The sequence below is a fragment of the Staurois parvus genome, unplaced genomic scaffold (genome assembly GCF_062004578.1).
Source record: "Staurois parvus isolate SC_StPar_1 unplaced genomic scaffold, SC_StPar_1.0 ptg000315l, whole genome shotgun sequence".
Lineage (NCBI taxonomy): Eukaryota > Metazoa > Chordata > Amphibia > Anura > Ranidae > Staurois > Staurois parvus.
Genome location: NW_028318111.1, coordinates 3,780,334 through 3,802,756, shown reverse-complemented (window position 1 = coordinate 3,802,756; position 22,423 = coordinate 3,780,334). Strand labels below are relative to the sequence as shown.

Here is a 22,423-nt window from a genome sequence, read left to right as displayed (position 1 = left end):
ACAAAGCATTGTGAATGGACAAGTGGAGAGGAGAGGCATGTAACAACAGGATCTCCCATCCACTCATAGAATGTCTTATATTGAGTAAACAGAATACAAGGCTTTTTGTTAGTGGACAGGGAAGAGTGAATGACAGGATCCCCGCACCATACCAGAGTCTGAACATGAGCTGCACCAGAAGAAGAGCACTGACTGTAATATCTGGCATCAGTGAAGCTGTCATTATTTTACACTACACAGCAGTATTCAAAACATAGGATTACCATCATTAGATGCAATTCGTGGAAAGCCATTTTGGTCTAATTTTGAAATACAAGAAGGACCCTCTTATAATTCCCTGCAAGAAGCAGCACAGAAACTAGAGCTGTGTGCATGGAAATGTACTTAGCGGCATATACTTTGTTACATCCTTTTTTATTTTCATGCTTCAACTCTTAGTACTCGAAGTAACAAATCTAATCTAATCAAATCCAATCAAGTAAACAGCAGGGTGTTCTTATCCTAATTATTTTACAGCAGCGCTAAAGTGAGAATAAGTTGAAGAGGAGCAAAACTGTGATGGGAACAATGAGAAAATGGCCTTTAAGAACTTTACAATAAACAAATTAGTAATTATAAATTATTAACAAGAAATCTACACTATGAACCTAGATAAAAAGCAATATCAGTTAGTGAGCTCCTAATCACATCTGTCCACTTCAGCTAGAATTCAGAAGATGTCTCACCAGTCAATTATAGTATATCGCTCTCCTGTGCTGTGCAACTCTCCCTGGTTTCTGCACCATTAATTGCATTCAAACTTCCAAGGCAGATTGAATCTTTCAGTACATGAGAGGCAGCATGGAGCCTGCAGTAGGTGTGTCTGTGATTTCCCTTCCTATACCACAAGCAAGTGTTCCCAGATCACCAACAGTGACCAAAGGGGTATGGTGTTCTGGTGCATCAATATCTGGATAAAAAAAAAAACTAAGCCATCCTTCAGGTAGACTGTACATCCCAAGGTTTACATTTCAGTTTTGACAGAAGCAGTCTTACAACAAAGACCACTTTAAAGCCCAGCCTAGAACACCACCCAACCCTCCTTCCTTTTCTAAAGCCCCCTGCACTTTTTTAATTTTCAAAATATATATCATAATTCAAGGTGTCCTCTGTCTTGTCAGGTGATGTCACTGGTCCTTCTGTGGCAATTGGTCTTTACTGCTGCACTGACTTGCAAGCGCCATTCAGTGCTACATTACTGTGACCCCGGGCCTGTGTGATAACACACCACAGGGGGGGGGTATGTCCATGACAGCCTGGGCTCCCTGGAAGTGGGTAAAATTACACTGGCTGTCATGCAACCCAGAAGAGGAATGCCATCTAGCAAATAAGAGGACTTTCTGTGGGGGGTCAACATCTGATTGAAGGTGAGTAGTGCACTTTTTTTTACATAGTTATTGATCACCGATTGGTTGGGGTTTTTTTTTATTTAAATCTAAAATTATTCTTAAGTTAGAGTGATTTTTTTTTTAAAGTTTTTTTAAAATTATACTTACCTGCTCTGTGCAGTAGTTTTGTATTGAGCAGCCCCATTTCTCCTCCTCTCGGGTCCCCAACCAATGCTCCTGGCCCCTCCATCCTTCCAAGTGCCCCCAAACAGCTTGCTATGAAGGCAACCAAGCAGTCTTCCTCCCAAACCACTTCTCTGCGTGTCCATTCACACACACAGCCACTGCTCAGTCCCACCCCCTCTCTCTCCTCATTGGCACACCGGCCAATAAGGAGGGAAAGTCCCAGGAGAGCCGAGGCTCCCATGCACATCACTGGATTGCGATAGGGATCAGGTAATAGGGGGGGCTGTGTGGGGAGATGCACATAGGTTGGTTTTTTACCTTCATGCATGTAATGCATGAAGGTAAAAACCTGAGCCTTTACAACCACATTAAACATTAGCAGCTCATCTACATGCCAGATTATACTAAGCAGAAAAGCTTAAAGCAGAACTTAAACCCACTTTATGTTCTCCTCTAGCACTACTGGACATTTTGCATTTGTGGGGGGAAACCGGTACCTAGTTTTGGTGGGTATCTGCTCCCGCATCTGGTCAGGTCGCCTAGCATCCGCAAACTCCTTGGACATGCCACAGGTCGACGGAGGCTATAGGACCATACATCACACAGTGCAATGCAGCTTGCACATGTGCAGTGGGAAACTGGATTCCCAAATAGAAAAACCAGACCAGTTAAGGGCAGCCCTGGATCATTGGACAGGAAAGTGTCCCTTTATTAAAAGTCAGCAGCTATCCTATTTTTAGCTGCAGGATTTAATTTTTTTTCAAACAGACTGAAGAACCTCTTAAAAGTGACACATAGAAGTGAAACAAATCCTCCTATACAAGTTTTGCCTGTTTATTTGCAGCAATTTATCCTGTACATCCTCAGTAAAACTCAGAGATTAATAGGATTTTTCACAGACTCACAAAGCAGTGGGCAAGGAGGTGCAGTTACAACACTGTACAAAATATCTGACTGGAGGGAAGGGACACAACCCCCTTCACACAGCACACAGGAACAGAGCTGAGTCTGTCAATCATAGGCTGTGTTTTGGAGCTCCCTTCCCTGTTGCCTTTTTACCTCTTGGTGTCGGAAGTGAATCATGCGGACAGCAAAGGATCTATAGTGCATAGAGAAATTACTCTCATTGCTTTAGAGAGAGGCAAGTAAAAACTATAGATCAATATGCTTTCTTCAGATTTCATGTCTGAGGTTTACAACCACTTTAAGGCTATAAATACCTGACATGCGCATTACAATATTTCTTTGCATATTCTGTCCAAGTTCCAAATCGTCTGGGGAAAAGTGCATCGATCTGCATGTAAAGCTAGAAGAAAGAGGAAAGAAAAAGTAAAAAAGTTTACATAAAAATCGTTTCTATGTTACATTCTGAGAACTGGGTTGCTTTGTGATGCTCGGGTAAAGAAAACCCCATGCAGCCATCTAAGAGTAGAAAAAAAAGCTGCACTATAAATTCAATTACCTCTTCGGGTCTTCCAAGTGCCGGCGTCCCGGTGAGCAGGAGTGCTCTTGTCGCTCTCTGAACAATCGGCTGAAGAAGTTTGCTGCGAGACGCATTACGAGACTTCATGTAGTGAGACTCGTCCACTAAAACCACTCTGAAGTGCTGTTTGTAGAGAGCATTTATCAGCGTGGTGGCGTCGGAAGTCAGCAAGCCGTACCCCAAAACTGTCACTTTGCAAGATGCTATTCTCCTTCAGATAGAAAAAAAAGTATTTTTGGCTTGCTACCTCTTTACCTTTACATTTGCTGCATTGAACTGGATGGGAAGCCCTACCATGGCAGACTGTTAAACCTGTTAGTAAAATATGTAAACCCAACACAACTAGTAATATAGGCAGGCAGCTAAATCCTTAAAGGAAAACTTCACTTTGCTTTCAAAGTTCCCCACTGTGCGGCCTTACCCTTTGATGAACAGTATGCAGTTGCTGAAAGAAATCCCAGCCGCATCTTGCTCCAACTATGTATGCGTACCGTTCAGCCCTTTCATTCCTATGGGTGGTGTAAACTCATAGTGAAGTTCAAACTCAATCTACAAAATTACAAGCTTTGTAAGCAGCACACCAAACGTCTTTTCCTCTTTCACCTCTGGCAGCAGTAGACAGTTATTTCTGCCGGAAATGTTGCTAACACAACATCAGCACCACTTTTTTCAGCACTGCACTATAAGCCCAGGACAATGTGATGACACATGCCCAGGGGGTGTGTCCATGACAGCCTGCTCTCATAGGAATTGGGCTGATGATGCTGGCCCTCATTCAACCCAAAAGAGTACCAACAGATGGTGGGGAAGTGCAGGGGGCAGTGATAGAAAAAAAGATGCGTACTACATTTTCTATTTTTAACACACTTGGGCTATTTACTTTATTAAAACTGTAGATCGGCTTTAACAGCCTATTTCTATTTTTGTACCTACTTCTAGCTGTGTGATGCGCTGCTCACACAGTCGGAGTCTGCACTTGCCCCTTACCCAACATCAGCCTTGTTCTCAATGACTGTAATGTCCTCCGGGCCCAGCTTTGGAATCCATTTCTCCAGCTCCTCAATCCATGGATATTTCAGTGAGGATGGGACAACAATAAGAAGAGGCCACTCATTTCTGTAGAAGTAAGCCACCGCAATGGCCTGGATAGTTTTTCCAAGGCCCATCTGCAAACAAAAGAAGCAAGCACAATTACAAGTAATTCTGGACAATCAAGAAGAAAACTTCGTTAAGTGCAACTATCTCTCAGAAGATAATAAAATAATATAAGTTGCCATTGCATACTTATTAAATTGCTGGGTGCCTGGCTCTGATGCCAATACACAATAAGGCCTAAAGTAGTTGCGCCCCCCCCCCTTTAAATTATTGATTTCAGGTATTACTATTGAAAAGTAATATTAATGCTACAGTATACAATTACATTTTAGATAACTATCCTCTTACAACCTAGTGATAACAGTTTGGAGTTAGACCCCTTTTCTGTTCCAGCATTACTCTGCATAAATGCTCCTCAATTTTTTTCGCAGTAGCCTGGCCCTTCTGTGTGTCCTGACGCCTGCAGGTAGAGGGAACGTTCTGGTGTTCCCTGGCCAAATTTGGCTCTGGCCTGTGTTTGGATGCAGTGTCGGTGAGCCAGTATTACCCTATGTGTATATTTACTACATGATTATTTTCATTTATGTTTTATATTTGTTATGCATAAATGTTCTCTCTATGGTTTCTTTTTATGTAGTTTCTAGGTTACTCGCTCTCCTGATGAAGCCAGGCTCACCTGTGAAACGCACCAAAAGTCTACCTTTTCCACACGGATACCATACAAGTAATACTTTTTTTAAGTTACACTGTCATTTTGTATTGTTGATTGAACAAATGCACATTGTATTACATGTATATGGTCTACCATTGTGAAAACAATTCCTGTATGTGCTTCAAACACACTTGTCAAATTGATTTTCATACTGAAATTATTCTCACAACCATTTCATATTGAATGTAACTGTCCTATTGATGTCTGTCTGACTGAACATTAACCGCTTGCCCTCCAGAGGATTTACCCTCCTTGCTGACCAGGCCATTTTTTGCTCTAAGGCGCTGTGTTACTTTGACAATTGCACGGAAATTAAACATTAAACCCAAATGAAATTTGTGTCCTTTTTTTTCTCACAAATAGAGCTTTCTTTCGGTGGTATTTGATTACCTGTGAGGTTTTTATTTCTTGCACTATGAACAAAAAAAGACTAACAATTTTGAGAGAGAAAAAAAAAATTATACACATATATATATATATATATATATATATATATTTTACTTTTTTCAATAAAAGATATTCAGTAAATAATTTAAAACAATTAATGTTTGTCATGAATGTAGGCCAAAATGTGTTTGGTAACATGTCTTTGCTAAAATAAAATGGTTTGGTTTACATGAAAGTTATAGCATCTACAAATGGCGTAATACATACTGGGATTTAAATTTTTTTTATACTAGTAATGGCAGCGATCAGCAACTTATAGAGAGGGACTGCGGCGAACATTCTGACACTGGGTGGGAACTGAGTAACTGCCACTGACATCCCGATGACACTAATACAGTAATCGGTGCTAATAAAAAGCAATGACACTGTACTAATGACACTGGGCAGGAAGGGGTTAACATCTGGGGCATTAAAAGGGGTTAACCATGTGCTGTCTTACATAATGTGTTGTGTGTGTTTTATTCGGGAAACATGCTATGCAGAGAGATACAAAGCAGCATGTTCTTGCTGGCAGGAAAGAGACCTGAGTTGTTTACACACAGGTCTCTCTCCTGTCAGTGTTACTTGGCAATCGCCAGGTGCTGGCGGGGAATCTAAAAAGCCAGGTGACTGACATCCGTAGCCGCCAATCGCGGCGCAGGCAGGAGGGCGAGGGAGCGCGCACGCACGCACGCACTGCAAATGCGCAGAAACTCACACAAATGCATGCAATTGCACAAAAATGCCCTGCAACGCAAAAAAAGACAGACGTGACCTACAAGAAAATACAAATGCCTGCAAATGTACTTTAAAAAGCATGTCAAATGCACGTCACTGAGCATTCAAAACACGCAGTTTCTGGTGTAAATACTGTAGGCCAGTGGTCGGCAAGCCGGGGCTCGCGAGCCACATGCGGCTCTTTGCACACTTTAATGCGGCTCTTCTGTGTGCCAGGCGCCTTCCCCTCCCTCCTCTCGGGCGGCCGCCCCAAAAGTCAGGACTCTGCAGCTAGCCCAGCAATGGGCAAACTACGGCCCGGCGGACCTTTTAATCCGGCCCGCGGAGCATGGCAAACATTGGCTGTCAGGATGTAGGCGGGGCAGCGTGACGAACTCCTCTCACAGTCCGCCCTGAAGACTGGAACGGCGCGGGAACACGGCGAGAGGAACGCGCGGAGCAAAGGTAAGTGAATTGACACAATATGGGGAATGAATTACTATATGGGGGATGAATTACTATATGGGGGATGAATTACTATATGGGGGATGAATTACTATATGGGGGATGAATTACTATGGGGGATAAATTACTATATGGGGGATGAATTACTATATGGGGGATGAATTACTATATGGGGGATGAATTACTACATGGGGGATGAATTACTATATGGGGGATGAATTACTATGGGGGATGAAATACTATGGGGGATGAATTACTATATGGGGGATGTATTTTCAGTTTTAAAAATGTGGCTCTCAAAATAAATTTCAATCGTGGTTTTGGCGAGATTTGGCTCAGTTGAAAAAAAAGGTTGCCCACCACTGTTGTAGGCTCTTAGGGCCCATTTACATCAGATGCACTGGGATGTATTTTTGACTGCTTTCCCACTGCATAGTCAAAAATCCAGTTATCCTATGGGTATAGTTGACATTTGCAGTACAGTGCAGTGGAAAAAAAAAAAAGTACAACACGCTGCATTTTTCTGCACTGCAAATGCACATTAATGCACAACACAGCACTGCAACATGCTGCAGTGCACAGAAAAACAAAAAGAAGAATGACAGAAGTGACCCCAAAGGAAATGCATGCTTAGGAAAAATCCACCTCAAATACATGCAAAAAGTGTGTGAAATGCACATCACTGTGCATGCAAAAACGCACAATTTCTGGTTTGAATTCCCTCTTCCTATCAACATGCCTTTCAGCACATGAGCACTGCAGTACAGCCGATTGGCTACTTATGCTGCTTTGCTCAACCCTTGTCAGCTCTGCTTTAACGGGACTACAAGAAGATAATACCAGGTCAAACTCGGGCACTTATCCTGTTGCATTTGATGTATTAATAGATACAGAGCTGCAATATTGTGTATTATGTTTGCCTAGAGTTCAGAATTCATTTTTGCTTTAACACTTCATTGCTTATTTGTTTTACGCCGGTGTAATAAGCCATAACAAATGACTATCTTTAAAAGACATAAAAACAAGAACTCTAATAACTCAAACTTCAACACACTTTCCACTTCTGCAGAAACATATCAATTAAATATAGTGGCTCTTTAACACTACAGAGCTGAGAGCAATCTGGGAAAAAAACAAGAAACGACAAGAACTAATAAATATACAGAAAATGATACTGACATTACTTTTTCCTCCTACACAAACTATTAATATATGGAATAATTAATAATTCATACAGCAAAATGCTGCAATGTGTATAATCGGAACAGAGAGGAGAGATTAGACCCCTCCAACGCTCTCTGCTGTGATCGATAAAATGCTGTGTGGCTCAGTGAATAAAGTAATTAGCTAACTTCCAGGGAAGGCATACAATAAAATAAAAAGTGATATATGCTACAGCGGGCTTCCAGCTGCTCAGGGACTACATGTACCAGTTGGCTAGCAGCCCCATTGGGTCAATTAAAGGGTTAGTCTGCCCAAAAGCAATATTTCAGTTCTCGGTAGAGGCTGGAGGCTCATCACTAAGAAAAAACACCGGTGGTTTAAAGCAAAGCTTTAGGCAAAATAAAATGCTGAACTACCACCAGAACAAGGAGTTTTCAGGTACTTATTTCTTACCTTGGCATTTGCGATTCCAGCACCACTTAGAGGCCTCTTTAACCACTTGCCTACCAGGCACTTATACCCCCTTCCTTACCAGGCCAATTTTCAGCTTTCAGCGCTGCCGCACTTTGATTGACAATTGCGCGGTCATGCAACATTGTACCCATATGAAATTTTGATCATTTTTTTCTCACAAATAGAGCTTTCTTTTGGTGGTATTTAATCGCCACTGGGCGCTTTACTTTTTGCGCTATAAATTAAAAAAAGTGCAAAAAATTTAAAAAAAAAAAAAAAGTTTATTTGTTTCTTTTATAAAATTTTTCAAACAGGTATTTTTTCTCCTTCACTGATTTGCGTTGATGAGGCGGCACTGATGGGCACTGATAGGCGGCACTGATGGGCACTGATAGGCGGCACTGATGGGCACTGATAGGCAGTACTAATGAGGTGGCACGGATAGGCGGCACTGATAGACAGCACTAATTAGGGGTCACGGATAGGCGGCACTGATATGCAGCACTGATAGGCGGCACTGATAGGTGACACTGATGATGGGTACTGATAGACGGCACTGACTGGCATCACTTCTGGGCACTGACTGGCGGCACTGACTGGCACAACCCCTGGGCACTGACTGGTGGCACTGACTGGCAGCACTGGTGGGTGGCACTGGTGGGTGGCACTGGTGGACAGCACTGGTGGGTGGGCACAGGTGGGTGGCACTGGTGGGCACAGGTGGGTGGCACTGGTGGGCACAGGTGGGTGGGCACAGGTGGGTGGCACTGCTGGGCACATGTATGTGGCACTGCTGGGCACAGGTAGGTGGCACTGCAGAGTGGCACAGGTGGGGGCACTGCTGGGCACAGGTGGGGGCACTGCTGGGAATGGGTGGGCGGGGCTAGTGGGCGCACAGCTGATCGGAACTTGCGGGGGTCACTGCTGGGCACCGATCATCAGGGCACTGATCATCAGTGCCCTGATGATCGGTGCCGATCCCCGCTCTGACAACTGCCGGTTCTCGGCAGTACTTTCCTCACGATCTGACAGCGTGAGGAAAGTGCAGCCGAGAACCGGCACTTGCATTTTCCTGTGATCAGCGTGTCATTGGACACCGCTGATCACGTGGTAAAAGGCCGGTGGGATCGGCCTTTCACCACATCTCGTGATCAGCTGTGTCCGTAGGACACAGCGATCACGGAGATCGCCGGGTGCGCGCCCCCTGGGGCGCGCAGGAGAGCGCGTTCTGGGAGGACGTCATATGACGTCCACTCAGAACTGGCCGGCCGCGGTGAAGCCGTCATTCGGCTATGCGCGGTCGGCAAGTGGTTAAAATGTATTTAAGACTCCGTTCACATCTGGGCACTTTGTAATCCCAGAAAGCTGTGCAGAAATGACAAATCGCACCACGTGTGTATGGGTGCCACCCATTTTCAATGGCAGTGCAGTTCTGTCACGATTTTGGCGCGATTTATTGCACAACAATCACAGCAGAATCACACCACGTTTCATGTGCCATTGAAAATGAATGGCACTTGAACACGCGTGGTGCGATTTGACGTTTGTATTTATTTCAGGTACTTATATAGCGCCGTCAATTTATGCAGTGCTTCACATATATATTGTACATTCACATCAGTGCCTAACAGTCAAGGGGCGTACAATCTCAAGTTTTGCCCAGCGTTTTGGGATTCTGCCTGCGATACATAACACCCGGAATGTGAACGAAGCCTAAACCCAACCCTAAACCCAAAAACAAAACGTTTACCAATCCTTAGATGTGATGGCTGTATCTTTTTTAGGCTTTTTATTCTTTTATTTTACCCAGATCCGGCCAATAACACACTTCCTGTCTTAGGGTGTCTTCACTCTGGATGGAGAAGCAAAGGAGACACCTTTGGACAGCAGCACATTCAAGCAGAAGACAGGGGTTAGTGTTAGATGTATTGGTAAGATTTAGATGGACTTGACTGGCAAATTAAAGCTGTACTCCAGCTAAAATGTTCTAAGCAATTATATCAACTTTATTTTTCCCTTTGGGATAAAGATTTCACATAAATGAAAAAAAGCTGACCGTTCTAATCACCCTTGTCAGTGTTAAATGGTTTGCACCAACTTTCTAATTGGCCATTTTGCTGGACAGCTTGGCCTGTTAAAAGGAACTGAAAAAATAGAAGACCTAATGGCAGAATCAATAAAGGAAAAAAAAATAAATGCAGCCATCACATCTAAGAATTTGTAAGCTGTATATTTTAAACGTTTGTTTTTGGGATAAAGGTTTTATGTAAATGAATAAATGCTGACATTGTAAGTACCCCTGTCACTGTTTAATGGTTTATCCTAACCTTTTAACTGCCTATTTTGCTGGACAGCTTGGCCTGTTAAAGGAAGTTAAAGAAAGATTAGAGTCACTAGCACGATCACCAGGTGAAAATAATGAAAAAAAAAATAATACACCCAAATCTAAGAATTTGCAAGCTGAAATATATAATTTTTTTGCTTTTGGGTTTAGATACACTTTAGGCCTTTATGCAGCTACTGACCATTTAATAGTCGGAACTGCACACTTAACCTACAGTGGGACCGTAAACAATTTTCTCAGGTTCTAGGCATTGCATTGTGGAATAGGATGGGAACACTGCCTATTCTAATATGTACAGTGAAGAAAAGAGCACCGTAAATATAGCAAAAAATCCTGTTAATTTATATTCACCACCGTGTTTCGGGAGCTTCTCCAATCACCCCTCATCAGGGCTAACATCATAATACAAAAATATTTATCAGTGTTACAACAGGGCATATCCTGATGCTCTTCTGATGTTATCTACAGTGCATCCAGAAAGTATTCACAGCGCTTAACTTTTGCCACATTTTGCTATGTTACAGCCTTATTCCAAAATGGATTAAATTCATTTTTTTCCACAACATTCTACAAACAATACCCCATAATGACAGCATGAAAGAAGTTTGTTTTGAAATCTTTGCAATTTAATAAAAATAACTAAAAAAAACCCACATGTACATAAGTATTCACAGTCTTTGCTCAATACTTTGTTGAAGCACCTTTAACACCAATTACAGCCTTAAGTCGTTTTGCGCATGATGCTACAAGCTTGGCACACCTATGTTTGGGCATTTTCTCCCATTCTTCTTTGCGTCAGTGTACAGCAATTTTCAGATCTCTCCAGAGGTGTTCAATCGGGTTCAATTCTGGGTTCTGGCTGGGCCACTCCAGGACATTCACAGAGTTGGCCCGCAGTCACTCCTTTGTTATGTGGGCTGTGTGCTTAGGGTCGTTGTCCTGTTGAAAGATGAACCGTCAGCCAAGTATAAGGTCCAGAGTGCTCTGGAACAGGTTTTCATCAAGGATGTCTCTGTACATTGCGGCATTCATCTTTCCTTCTATCCTGACTAGTCTCTCAGTTCCTGCCGCTGAAAAACATGCCCACAGCATGATGCTGCCACCACCATGCTTCACTGTAGGGATGGTATTGACCAGGTGGTGAGCGGTGCCTGGTTTCCTCCAGACATGATGCTTGGCATTCAGGCCAAAGAGTTCAATCTTTGTTTCATCAGACCAGAGAGTTTTGTTTCTCATAGTCTGAGTGTTCCTCAGGTGCTTTCCGCCAAACTCCAGGCAGGCTGCCATTTGCCTTTTACTGAGGATTGGCTTCCGTCTGGCCACTCTACCATACAGACCTGATTGGTGGAGTGCTGCAGAGATGGTTATTCTTCTGGAAGTTTCTTCTCTCTCCATAGAGAAACACTGGAGCTCTTTTAGAGTGACCATTGGGTGCTTGGTTACTTCCCTAGATAAGGCCCTTCTCCCTCGATCGCTCATTTTGGCCAGGCAGCCCGCTCTAGGAAGATTCCTGGTGGTTCCAAACTTCTTCCATTTACAGATGATGGAGGCCACTTTGCTCATTGGAACCTTCAACGCTGCAGAAATTTTTCTGTACCCTTCCCCAGATCTGTGCCTTGATACAATCCTGTCTCAGAGGTCTAGGGACAATTCCTTGGACTTCATGGCTTGGTTTGTGCCCTGACATGCACCGTTAACTGTGGGACCTTATATAGACAGGTTTATGCCTTTCCTAATCATGTCCAATCAACAATTTCCCACAGGTGGACTCCAATCAAGTTGTGGAAACATCTCAGGGATGATCAATGGGAACAGGATGCACCAGAGCTCAATTTTGAGTGTCATGGCAAAGGCTGTGAATACTTGTGTACATGTGGGGTTTTTTTGTTTTTTATTTTTAATAAATTGCAAAGATTTCAAAAGGAACTTCTTTCACGTTGTCATTATGGGGTATTGTTTGTAGAATGTTCAGGAAAAAATTAAATTAATCAATTTTGGAATAAGGCTGTAACATAACAAAATGTGGCAAAAGTTAACAGCTCTGAATACTTTCTGGATGCACTGTATATGACCGCCTGCACCTGTAAATTGATACATTTAGGTAGAATCATAAAAACATTTAGGAACAGGCTCAACAAACACTGACACAATATCAAAATTGGATTTAAAGTGTTGATAAACCCACAACAGTAAAATCAGTCTGTATATGGACTAAAGCATGCTTGTTATACTTACTGTGGAATCTAAGGAGTTAATCCTCTGCATTGTGTAAAAAGGATGTTTGATCCTCCCCTTCTTCCCGTATTCCCCTTTTATCTCCAGATAAGATATACTGTATATGTGGAGTCACTCTGCACATGCTCAGTTTGGTGCATATTATCAGCACAGAGCCAATCAGCGCTGTCCAGAGGTCAGGGGTTCTGCGCCCTTCTAGAGCGGAATTAAAAATCCTCCTACAAGCTTTAATAGGTGCTGTGTTGGACACTGAGAGAAGTCACAAGACTACTATATTGTAGCTCCTGTTTTAGTCCCACTCACCTCTTTCCTCCATCTGGGATTTCAACAAATATTTTGTTTAAACCATTGGCAGCTGAATCTGTAGCTTAATATTGCCAGTTGTTGCTTCCTTTTCGGTTTCTGTTATACAAAGTTTGTTCTCATTACTCTAAGCTGCCAACCCCACATGGACTTGGTCTGTACTTGTTTCAGTCTCTGTTCCAATGTTCCCTCATTTAAGCTACAGCACTCATATATTGGGTCCATATAGTCTAGAATAAAACCTACTTTGGACGAATATATTGTCTATAGATTTTTCAAACTGGTTTATGCACTTCTCATTTGCAGTGCATTGGTGTTTCTTTATCAATATTATTGATTTTAGGAACGACATATCGAATTGGATGTCACTCCACTTCCTCAAACTGAACCTTTCCAAAACCGAGCTCCTAGTTTTCCCCCCAGCCAGCGCCCCCCCCCCCCCCGACTTCTCCATCACAACCAACAATGCCACCATCAGTCCCACCCTGCAAGAGTACTTAGTGTCATTCTAGACTCCAATCTGTCCTTCCAGGCCCAGGTCCAATCACTAACAAACTCATGTAGACTCCACCTCCGCAACATCTCCAAAATACGCACGTTCCTAACCCCGGAAAGTACTAAGCAACTCATCCACTCCCTTATCAGATCACAACTTGACTACTGCAACTCCCTCCTCACTGGCCTACCTCACCACAAGCTATCCCTGCTTCAGTCGATCCTGAATACTGCGGCCAGACTCATCCACCTTACCAACCGCTTCATTTCCGCCACCCCCTTCTGCCAATCCCTCCACTGGCTTCCGATTGCCCAACGGATCAAATTCAAAATGCTAACACTGATGTACAAAGCTGTCCATAACACTGCCCCGTACTATATCACCGACCTGATATCCAAATACCACCCAAAATGTACTCTCCGCTCCTCACAAGACCTACTTCTCTCTAGTTCCCTGGTCTCCTCCTCCCATGCTCGCCTCCAGGACTTCCCCAGGGCCTCACCGATCCTCTGGAACTCCCTACCCCAATCCATCCGACTATCACCTACTCTCCTTTAGGAGCACCCTGAAAACCCACCTCTTCAGGGAAGCCTACCCCGCTCTCTGCTAACTGCCGATCTCCTCCACTCTTCCTACCACTCCATCCCCCACAGCTATTCCTCCCGTACCACTATCCCCTCCCTGCTAGATTGTAAGCTCCAAGGAGCAGGGCCCTCGATCCCCTCGTGTATCGCATTGTATTGTTATTGTACTGTCTCATGTATTGTCTCCCATTGAAATGTACAGCGCTGAGCGAACTGTTGCTGCTATATAAATACTGTATAATAATAATAATAATAATAATAAATAATATTTATTTTTGTGTGTTGCACTTTAAAAATAATGAGAACACATTCAGCTTTTGTTTTTGTGTTGCCCTGTTGCCTCTCTTCTCCTTCTTGGTTTTTATTCCTTCTAGTTGAGCAATGTATGTCCCTTTTTGGCTTCAATAATACTGTATTAAAGGTATTATTATACTCATAACATTTAACACATTTTAAGGATTCTTTGTATTTTCTTAATTGCCTAGTTTTTAGCCCGAATGAAGGGGGAGTGCTGAACCCCCAAAACACGTTGGCTGTTGCAAATAAAAATCTTCTAAAAGGTCTGTGCAGGTTGGCGTGGGCGTAAGCAGCCTCTAGGACCGCTAACCATCCATTGCATCAAAACACATCTGTATAAGGTTCAGAGCTCCTACATCACAAAGATAGCAGGACATGCAATAGAATATATAATATACAAGAATCCTGGAATGTTGATGAATGACAAAAGTTCCAAGTTTATGTCACGAATCTTCCATCCAGATTCTTGTATAGCTATTCTATAAAAGTTTATGTCATATTGTAACATTGATGAAGGTTTTATGTATTGTTTGCTTGATTTTTTTTTTTTTTAAATAGACGACATCTTACATATCGGATGTTTTTTAACTGGCCAGCTGTGCGTCTGACAGAGCAGTATATAAAGGCTGGGCACTGCTTCATATTGTTCGGATTCCAAAGTATCGCTAAAAAGAGACGACGATATACTAGGTGGACTGCCCATGACAATTTGGACATAATCCAGGAAGGACACCTATCCAATAAAGGATCACCTAAGGTCAGGTGACAGATTACACTTTCCTCTATCAAAATGTCACCAGTTCATTTGGTAAAGGTTAGCCTGCCAAATTGTTTTTACGTTAGTTGACCCTTTGGCTTTGGGAATTTCACTTTGGGGGCCTTCTAAACTATAAACCATAAGCTCTGTAAACAGAAATGTTCTTTGTTCAATGCGATAATAAAGAGTTAAATGCCAATACATAAGAAAAGGGCAGGAATGTCTTCTATAGATATCCAACAGTCGATATAGGAGAAGCAAATGAAGAGCTTATTCTAGAGAGTCAGCTAGCTGCAAATAGACTCCATGGGGCAGAACAGTGGCTTATTGTTTGGCACCTAAACCTTACAGCATTGGGGTCCTCAGATCTTCACATCACTAAATGCAGTCTCCCTGTGCTTGCATAGGATTTCACCAGCAACACATAGCTTTCTCCCACACTCCAAAACAACGCTGGTAGGTTCATTGGCTCCTGTCTAAAATGGACCATGTATGTATGTATGTATGTGAGATAGGGCCTTAGTCTGAAAGCTACTGATGTGAATGTACAGATACCATAACATAAATTGTCTGCACCAGTCCCAAGATAAACCTGACTGGTCAGAGTGGGCATAAGCCCCAATACTGTGTCTTCCTTATATCTTTTGCTCCAGCTCAACCTGCAATTTTAAAGTCAAGAGATAAATATATACAAGGTGTGACGATTTAATTTCCGGAATGTCCGGGGAGCAGCAATATGGTGGCAATTCACAAAGACATTCACACTCGAGCGCGTTCTGACATCGGTTGCAGACCAGCTGATTAAGTCTTTACAGAGTAATAGAAGAAATTACATGTGCATTGTGCTTTTGAAGGAAAATGAGTGACAGGAATCTAGGGCAATGGATAAACATTAAAATTTTGCCTGAAAGTGCAAGTGAAACCTTAGCTCTGTTACAACAGCTTATGGTGACTATTCTATGAAGTGTTTTTGAAGGGCATAGGCAGCTTAAGGAGAGGCTGGAAAGTGCCCACAAAATCGCAAGAACTGGTCAGCCAAAAACACAAAGGACGGATGAAAATGAGAACAGAGTGCATATCCCACTGTTCAACAGGTAAAAAGTTTTGGGCATAAAATTAGCTAATCTTACATAATTTTGGGGTGCTGAAAACGAAAATGACCCTAAAAAATGTTGATTGGCTCTAGTTTCCATGATATATTCACCCATCTAATGACGTAAGCCATTCAAAATTATGATGCAACTTCAGCTGCATATTGCGCAATTGATACTGGTGACCAATAGAAAATTGCATGTATACTGAGATGATGCAATATTAGCCTTTAATTGCATCACTTCACTGCATAAAAGCTGCAGTATCTGTAGCTGATTGTAGTTCGACAGCGTCTTTACATTTCGTTTTATGCTTATATAGGCTACTCAGTAATGCCTCGAACTTGTGTGAATAAAGCAGATAATTTCTGCTATATCTGCGGTGAAATAACTTTTATCTCACAAAAAAGGAGGATAACAGGAATGATTAAGAAAGCCTACAACTTGTATTTTGGCTGCAAGGTAGGAGACCAGGACAAGAGCTGGGCACCACATATATGCTGCAATTCTTGTGGGACGGCACTGGAGCAATGGTTGAATGGAAAAAAGGCATCTATGCCTTTCGCTGTGCCAATGATTTGGAGAGAGCCAACAGATCATGTTAGTAATTGTTACTTTTGTATGGTGCCTCCAATTGTAAAAGGGCTAAATAAGAAGAAAAAGTTATCTGTGCACTATCCAAATATTCCATCGGCAATACGTCCACAGTTCCTCATGGAGAGGGGCTACCAATTCCTAAAGCACCAGAATCCTTCGTGGTTGAGTCAAGTGAGGAAGAACCTGAAGCGTGTAGTCACGTGCAGTTGTAAGAGATAGCCCTTTCCTCGAATACAAGAGAAAAGCCAAGAGAAGCAAAACCGACACAAACTGAAGACAAAACTAGTGAGAATCCTAAGTATTAAAATTATTCAACTTAGCTTATGGCTATAATTTTTCTTGGTAATCCTATGCAATATATTATGCCATTTAGGCTTTGTTATGTAGTCAATATCACTTGCTTTATATTTGTGGAAAGACATCTATCTATATAATTATTGTGCATTATGTAGTCATTACGCCTATAGTAGAAAACTTTCCGTTTACAGAAAAACTAGAGCCAATTGACAAATTTCATTGTTATATTTGAACTCAGAATGTGAAATTCATTAAGAAATGGATCCTTTTGTTTCCAAAACTGGCAAAAAATAAAAATTTGTTGAACAGTGTCCTCGTACACTCAGAACAAAGGTTGAGTGTGCGAATGATGGCAGAAGAATTGAACATGAACAGGGAAACAGTGTAGCAGATTCTAACAGGATTTGGGAATGAGAAATTAGATTGCCACAAAGATGGTGCCTTAAATCTTTACAGAAGATCGGAAAGAATGTCATCTTCAAATTTCATCTGATCTTTTAAAGAAGGCAGAGGTGTTTGATAAGGCTACTACCGAAGAAGGAAACATGGTGTCTCCAGTATAATTCAGAAACAAAAATGCCAGAGCACGCAGTGGAAAACAAAGAATTCAACTTGCATGAAGAAAGCATGCATGTCGCATTCTCAGTGCAAAACCATGCTGGTGTGTATTGTTTGATCACAAGGGGATAGTTTACTACAAGTTCATAGAACATGGCACAATGGACAGCCAACATTGTTACTTCAAAATACCGAAAAGGTTAAGGGAATCTGTTCGGAGGAAAAGACCAAAACTCTGGCCTGACAAGTGGATTCTCCACCATGACAATGCTCTTGCACATGATGCATTTAAGTGTTCGCAAGTTCAAGGCCAAGAAATCCATTCCAAAACTTGATCAACCACCTTAATCCCCTGAATCAATACCCTGCGACTTTTGGCTGTTTCTAAAATTAAAAATGCCTTAAAATGACACAGATTTGATGATATTCCAGACACCCAGCTTGCTTCAACGTAGATACTGTGCAGCATTCTGGAAAATGAAATCCAGGAGAGTTTCCAGCAGTGGCACAGTCATCTAGAAAAGTGAATTGCTTCATAAGGGTACTACTTTGAAGGTGACAAAAACTGCCAGTGTATAGGTAAGCAAACTTTTTTTTTTTTTTTTTAACAGTCCATTTCGGAAATAAAATTGTCACACCTCATACACTGGAGTTTTCACAAATAGTTTTCTTATTTTTTCGTCTTTTACTTTTGCCATCTACCTGAATGAGATTCTTCTACCTGTCCTTGCTCCACCTGCATAAAAATGTTAATTTTCTGCTGGATTTTTGTTTTTTAAATAAACCACAGATTTTCAGTTTCTTTTCTGTGGTTTAAAACAAATAGGACTACATTTCCCTTCACCTCTCTTTTACTCATATTACTGCACTGCTTGTCTCTGTGACCGAATGTGCAGACAAACTGACACCAACTAGGTCTTTGGGGTTTCATGGCAGATCAATAGAAAAGCAGGGGTGAGATGTTATCATACAAGGAACTTTCTAGTCCACCTAGGATATTAGAGAGACCTTCATGCCTTGAGATATAGTGCCTTGAAAAAGTATTCATACCCCTTGAAATTTTCAACATCTTGTCATGCTACAACCAAAAACATAAATGTATTTTATTGGGATTTTATGTGATAGACCAACACAAAGTGGCATATATTTCTGAAGTGGAAGAAAAATGGATAAATGGTTTTCAAAATTTGTTACAAATAAATATCTGAAAAGTGTGGTGTTCATTTGTATTCAGCCCTGTTTACTCTGCTACCCCTAACTACCCCTGTGGAACCAATTGCCTTCAGAAGTCACCTAATTAATATATAGAGTCCACCTGTCTGTAATTTAATCTTGTAAAAGAACATTACTGAACAAACAGCATCATGGAGGCAAAGGAACACACCAGACAGGTCAGGGATAAAGTTGTGGAGAAGTTTAAAGCAGGGTTGGGTTATAAAAAAAAAAATAAAAATATCCCAAACTTTGAACATCTCACGGAGCAGTGTTCAATCCATCATCTGCAAAATGGAAAGTGTATGGCACAACTGCAAACCCACCAGGACATGGCGGTCCACCTAAACTGACAGGCCAGACAAGGAGAGCATTAATCAGAGAAGCAGACAAGAGGCCCATGGTAACTCTGGAGGAGCTGCAGAGATCCACAGCTCAGGTGGGAGAATCTGTCCACAGGACAACTATTAGTCGTGTGTGCCACAAATCTGGTCTTTATGGAAGAGTGGCAAAAAGAAAGCCATTGTGGAAAGAAAGCCACAAGTCCCAATTGAAGTTTGCGAGAAGCCATGTGGGGGACACAGCAAACGTGGAATAAGGTGCTCTGGTCAGATGAGACCAAAATTGAACTTTTCAACCTAAAAGCAAAACGCTATGCGTGATAGAAAACTAACACTGCACATCAACCTGAACACACCATTCCCACCATGAAACATGGTGGTGGTAACATCATTTTGTGAGGATGCTTTTCTTCCGCAGAAACAAGGAAGCTGGTCAGAGTTCATGGGAAGATGGATGGAGCCAAATATTGGGCAATCTTAGAAGAATACCTGTTAGAGTCTGCAAAAGACTTGATTGGGGTTGAGGTTCACCTTCCAGCAGGACAAGGACCCTATACATACAGCCAGAGCTACAATGGAATGGTTTAGATCAAAGCATATTCATGTGTTAGAATGGCCCAGTCACAGTCCAGACCTAAATCCAACTGAGAATCTGTGGCAAGACTTGAAAATTGCTGTTCACAGAAGCTCTCCATTCAATCTGACAGAGCTTGAGATATTTTGCAAAGAAGAATGGACAACAATTTCACTCTCTAGATGTGCACAGCTGGTAGAGACATACCACACCACACTTTTTAGATATTTATTTGTAAAAAAAAATTTAAAACCATTTACTACTTTCCTTCCACTTCACAATTATGTTGAACTGTATTTATCCACACTACTCGGTCCCTAAACACAAATGGAAACAGCTTGAAAGATGCACTTGTATTCTTGACAACGTAATTTTCCAGGTATGGCAGTGCCCTGATGGAGGGGAGAAAAGCCCTGAAACATGTTAGGTTGAAGCCAAGGAAGCAGAAAGGACCTCAAGAGAGACTCAACTTCTTGCCAGTAGCTGTAAGGGTCATACTATGCTTCTGTCTGATTCCCAGGGGGTTCCTTAAGGAGCATAAGCAGCCACATACAGTATATGATTGGTAAAATATGATGAAATAAATGGTTCTAAGCACTATGCTAAAGAATATTGGTTATGTTTTGATTTTCACAATTCATTATTTGGCCTACAACAAGGGAAGTGCTGACTTACCATGGGAAAATAAAAGCAAATGGACAATTTTTTAGAAACCTGTTCAATTGCTTCTCCTACTACATACACATCAGCCAGCAGAACCTATTGGTGCTTACAGACATTAGATAATTTCCCAATTAAATCATAATGTCTATGAGCACCTTTCAAAGAAATGTAAAGTGTTTTTGTCAATATAAATTCTGTCTGAAACAAAATATAAATTTTTGATAGACTTTAAATTTCTTTAGAATCAGCCAAGTATAAAAACACTGCATAAGAAAATATCATATTCAACATGAGGTGGAGCACTCCAGCCTGGTTTCCATCACTTTTCCTGGGATATTTAATGCTGTGCTGTGAATAGTCTGTAATTTAATCTCACAACACAAACACAGCTGAATAGTAAGAAAATGCCCTTCCTTAGAAAGACCCTGATGGATTTCTGCTTGGCAAAGGCATTAAGCAAATGAGCAGCCAATGATGAAATAATCAGTATGCTCAGTATTGGGATTGCATAGAAAAAAAACTGCAAAATATAAAAAAAACAAACATCAAAAATAATTTGACATATACATCACTGTTTCTCTCTATACATGATTAAATAGATCATCATTAATTTACAATCCTAGTCCCAAAGGATGGACATTTGGGAGATATGTCATATAAAGCTCTTAAAAACAGACTGGAAGTCAGCAACTAAATTTGTGTGTTGATAGCGTAATGAACAGAGGAAATATTGCAAAATGCTGGCATATTAAGTAGGCAACTCCTAAAAACTACCAGTACCTGCTATCCACAGAGGGAAACTTGGATAAAATCTTGAAATGCAGGAGGTGGGAGGGTGTGGAAAAATAAATTGATTAGATGAACATTCATTTTTATTAACCACTTGACGTCTGGGGCAATTTTGATATTTCTCACATGCATGTTAAAATAATTTTTCCTTACCAAGAATTACTTAGAACCCCTGAACATGATATATTTCCAGAAAGCAAAGGCCCTGGAGGATAAAATACTGGCTGCTGTACTGTTTTATGCTACATGATATTTGCACAGATGTTAATCAAACACAACTTTTTTAGGAACAAAGTACACTTAAACAAATTTTAGTGCACACAAACACAATATAATACTTAATTTTTTGATAAAATATAAAAGGTGATGTTGGATTGAGTAAAAAGATACCAAACATGTCAAGATTTAAAACTGCAAACGCCTGTGAAATGGAAAAAAATGATGCGATCTAAAATGTTCCATAGGAAATGCTTTAAGTTTACAGTTAAACGTGAACTCTGGTACTAGCATTTTGACTTTCCCTCTGACATTCACAGTGATACATCACATGTGGTGCAATCATATGCGTGCGGAACCTATATGCGCAATTGCATTTGGCGTAAACAAAGGGGGAACAGAGGTTTATTTATTTTCCATCCAACTGTATTGCTATCACAAGGGGTTACCACAACCCCTACAGTGATTCCAGGATCTCCAGTGAAATGGTAGAGTCTGAATAAAGTGGCATCAGGGGGGGGGGGGGATTGTTGGGGCTAAAAGGGGGCCCTTCCAAGCCCTGTAAAATAGATTGGGCAATCATAGAGCTGTTTGATCACTTTTACCTGAAAGCTGACTCTAAAGGATCACAGCTACGATCCTGATATAACCACTTGCTCCTGAGGCTGTATACATATGGCTTAATGACAAGAAGTAGTTAAAGGTTGATATCCAGCACATTTCTGCTGTAAATATGTGTAGCCTAGGAGTGGTTTAAGCAAATAAAGAAGGCTTAAAAAGGTAACCGGTGATATTTATTTTTTTAAGTTATACTATGTTAAATGAGAACATGTAACAAATATAAAGTAGGCGATATCCCATTTGATTGCAAAAGTGCAAATACACTACTTTGGATTTGCTTTAACCCCATTTATGAAGTATTGCAGAACTGCTTAGGAGGTGACCATTTTCAAATGGCCTCCATGATGTTTTATTAACCACTTGACCTCCAGAGGATCTAC

General features: G+C 41.4%; 1 protein-coding gene across 2 annotated transcripts in view; it reads right to left on the bottom strand.

Annotated features, from left to right (window-relative positions):
* The window catches only part of ZRANB3 (zinc finger RANBP2-type containing 3), a 427,423-nt gene that overhangs the window by 197,495 nt on the left and 207,505 nt on the right, over positions 1–22,423 (bottom strand). For both annotated transcript variants that reach the window (XM_089683596.1, XM_089683597.1), the window contains 3 exons: positions 4,024–4,202; positions 3,016–3,247; positions 2,774–2,859 (listed from right to left, as the gene is read on the bottom strand). In XM_089683596.1, coding sequence (XP_089539722.1) covers positions 2,774–2,859; positions 3,016–3,247; positions 4,024–4,202 — 497 coding nt within the window. The remainder of the gene's footprint in view (positions 1–2,773; positions 2,860–3,015; positions 3,248–4,023; positions 4,203–22,423) is intronic.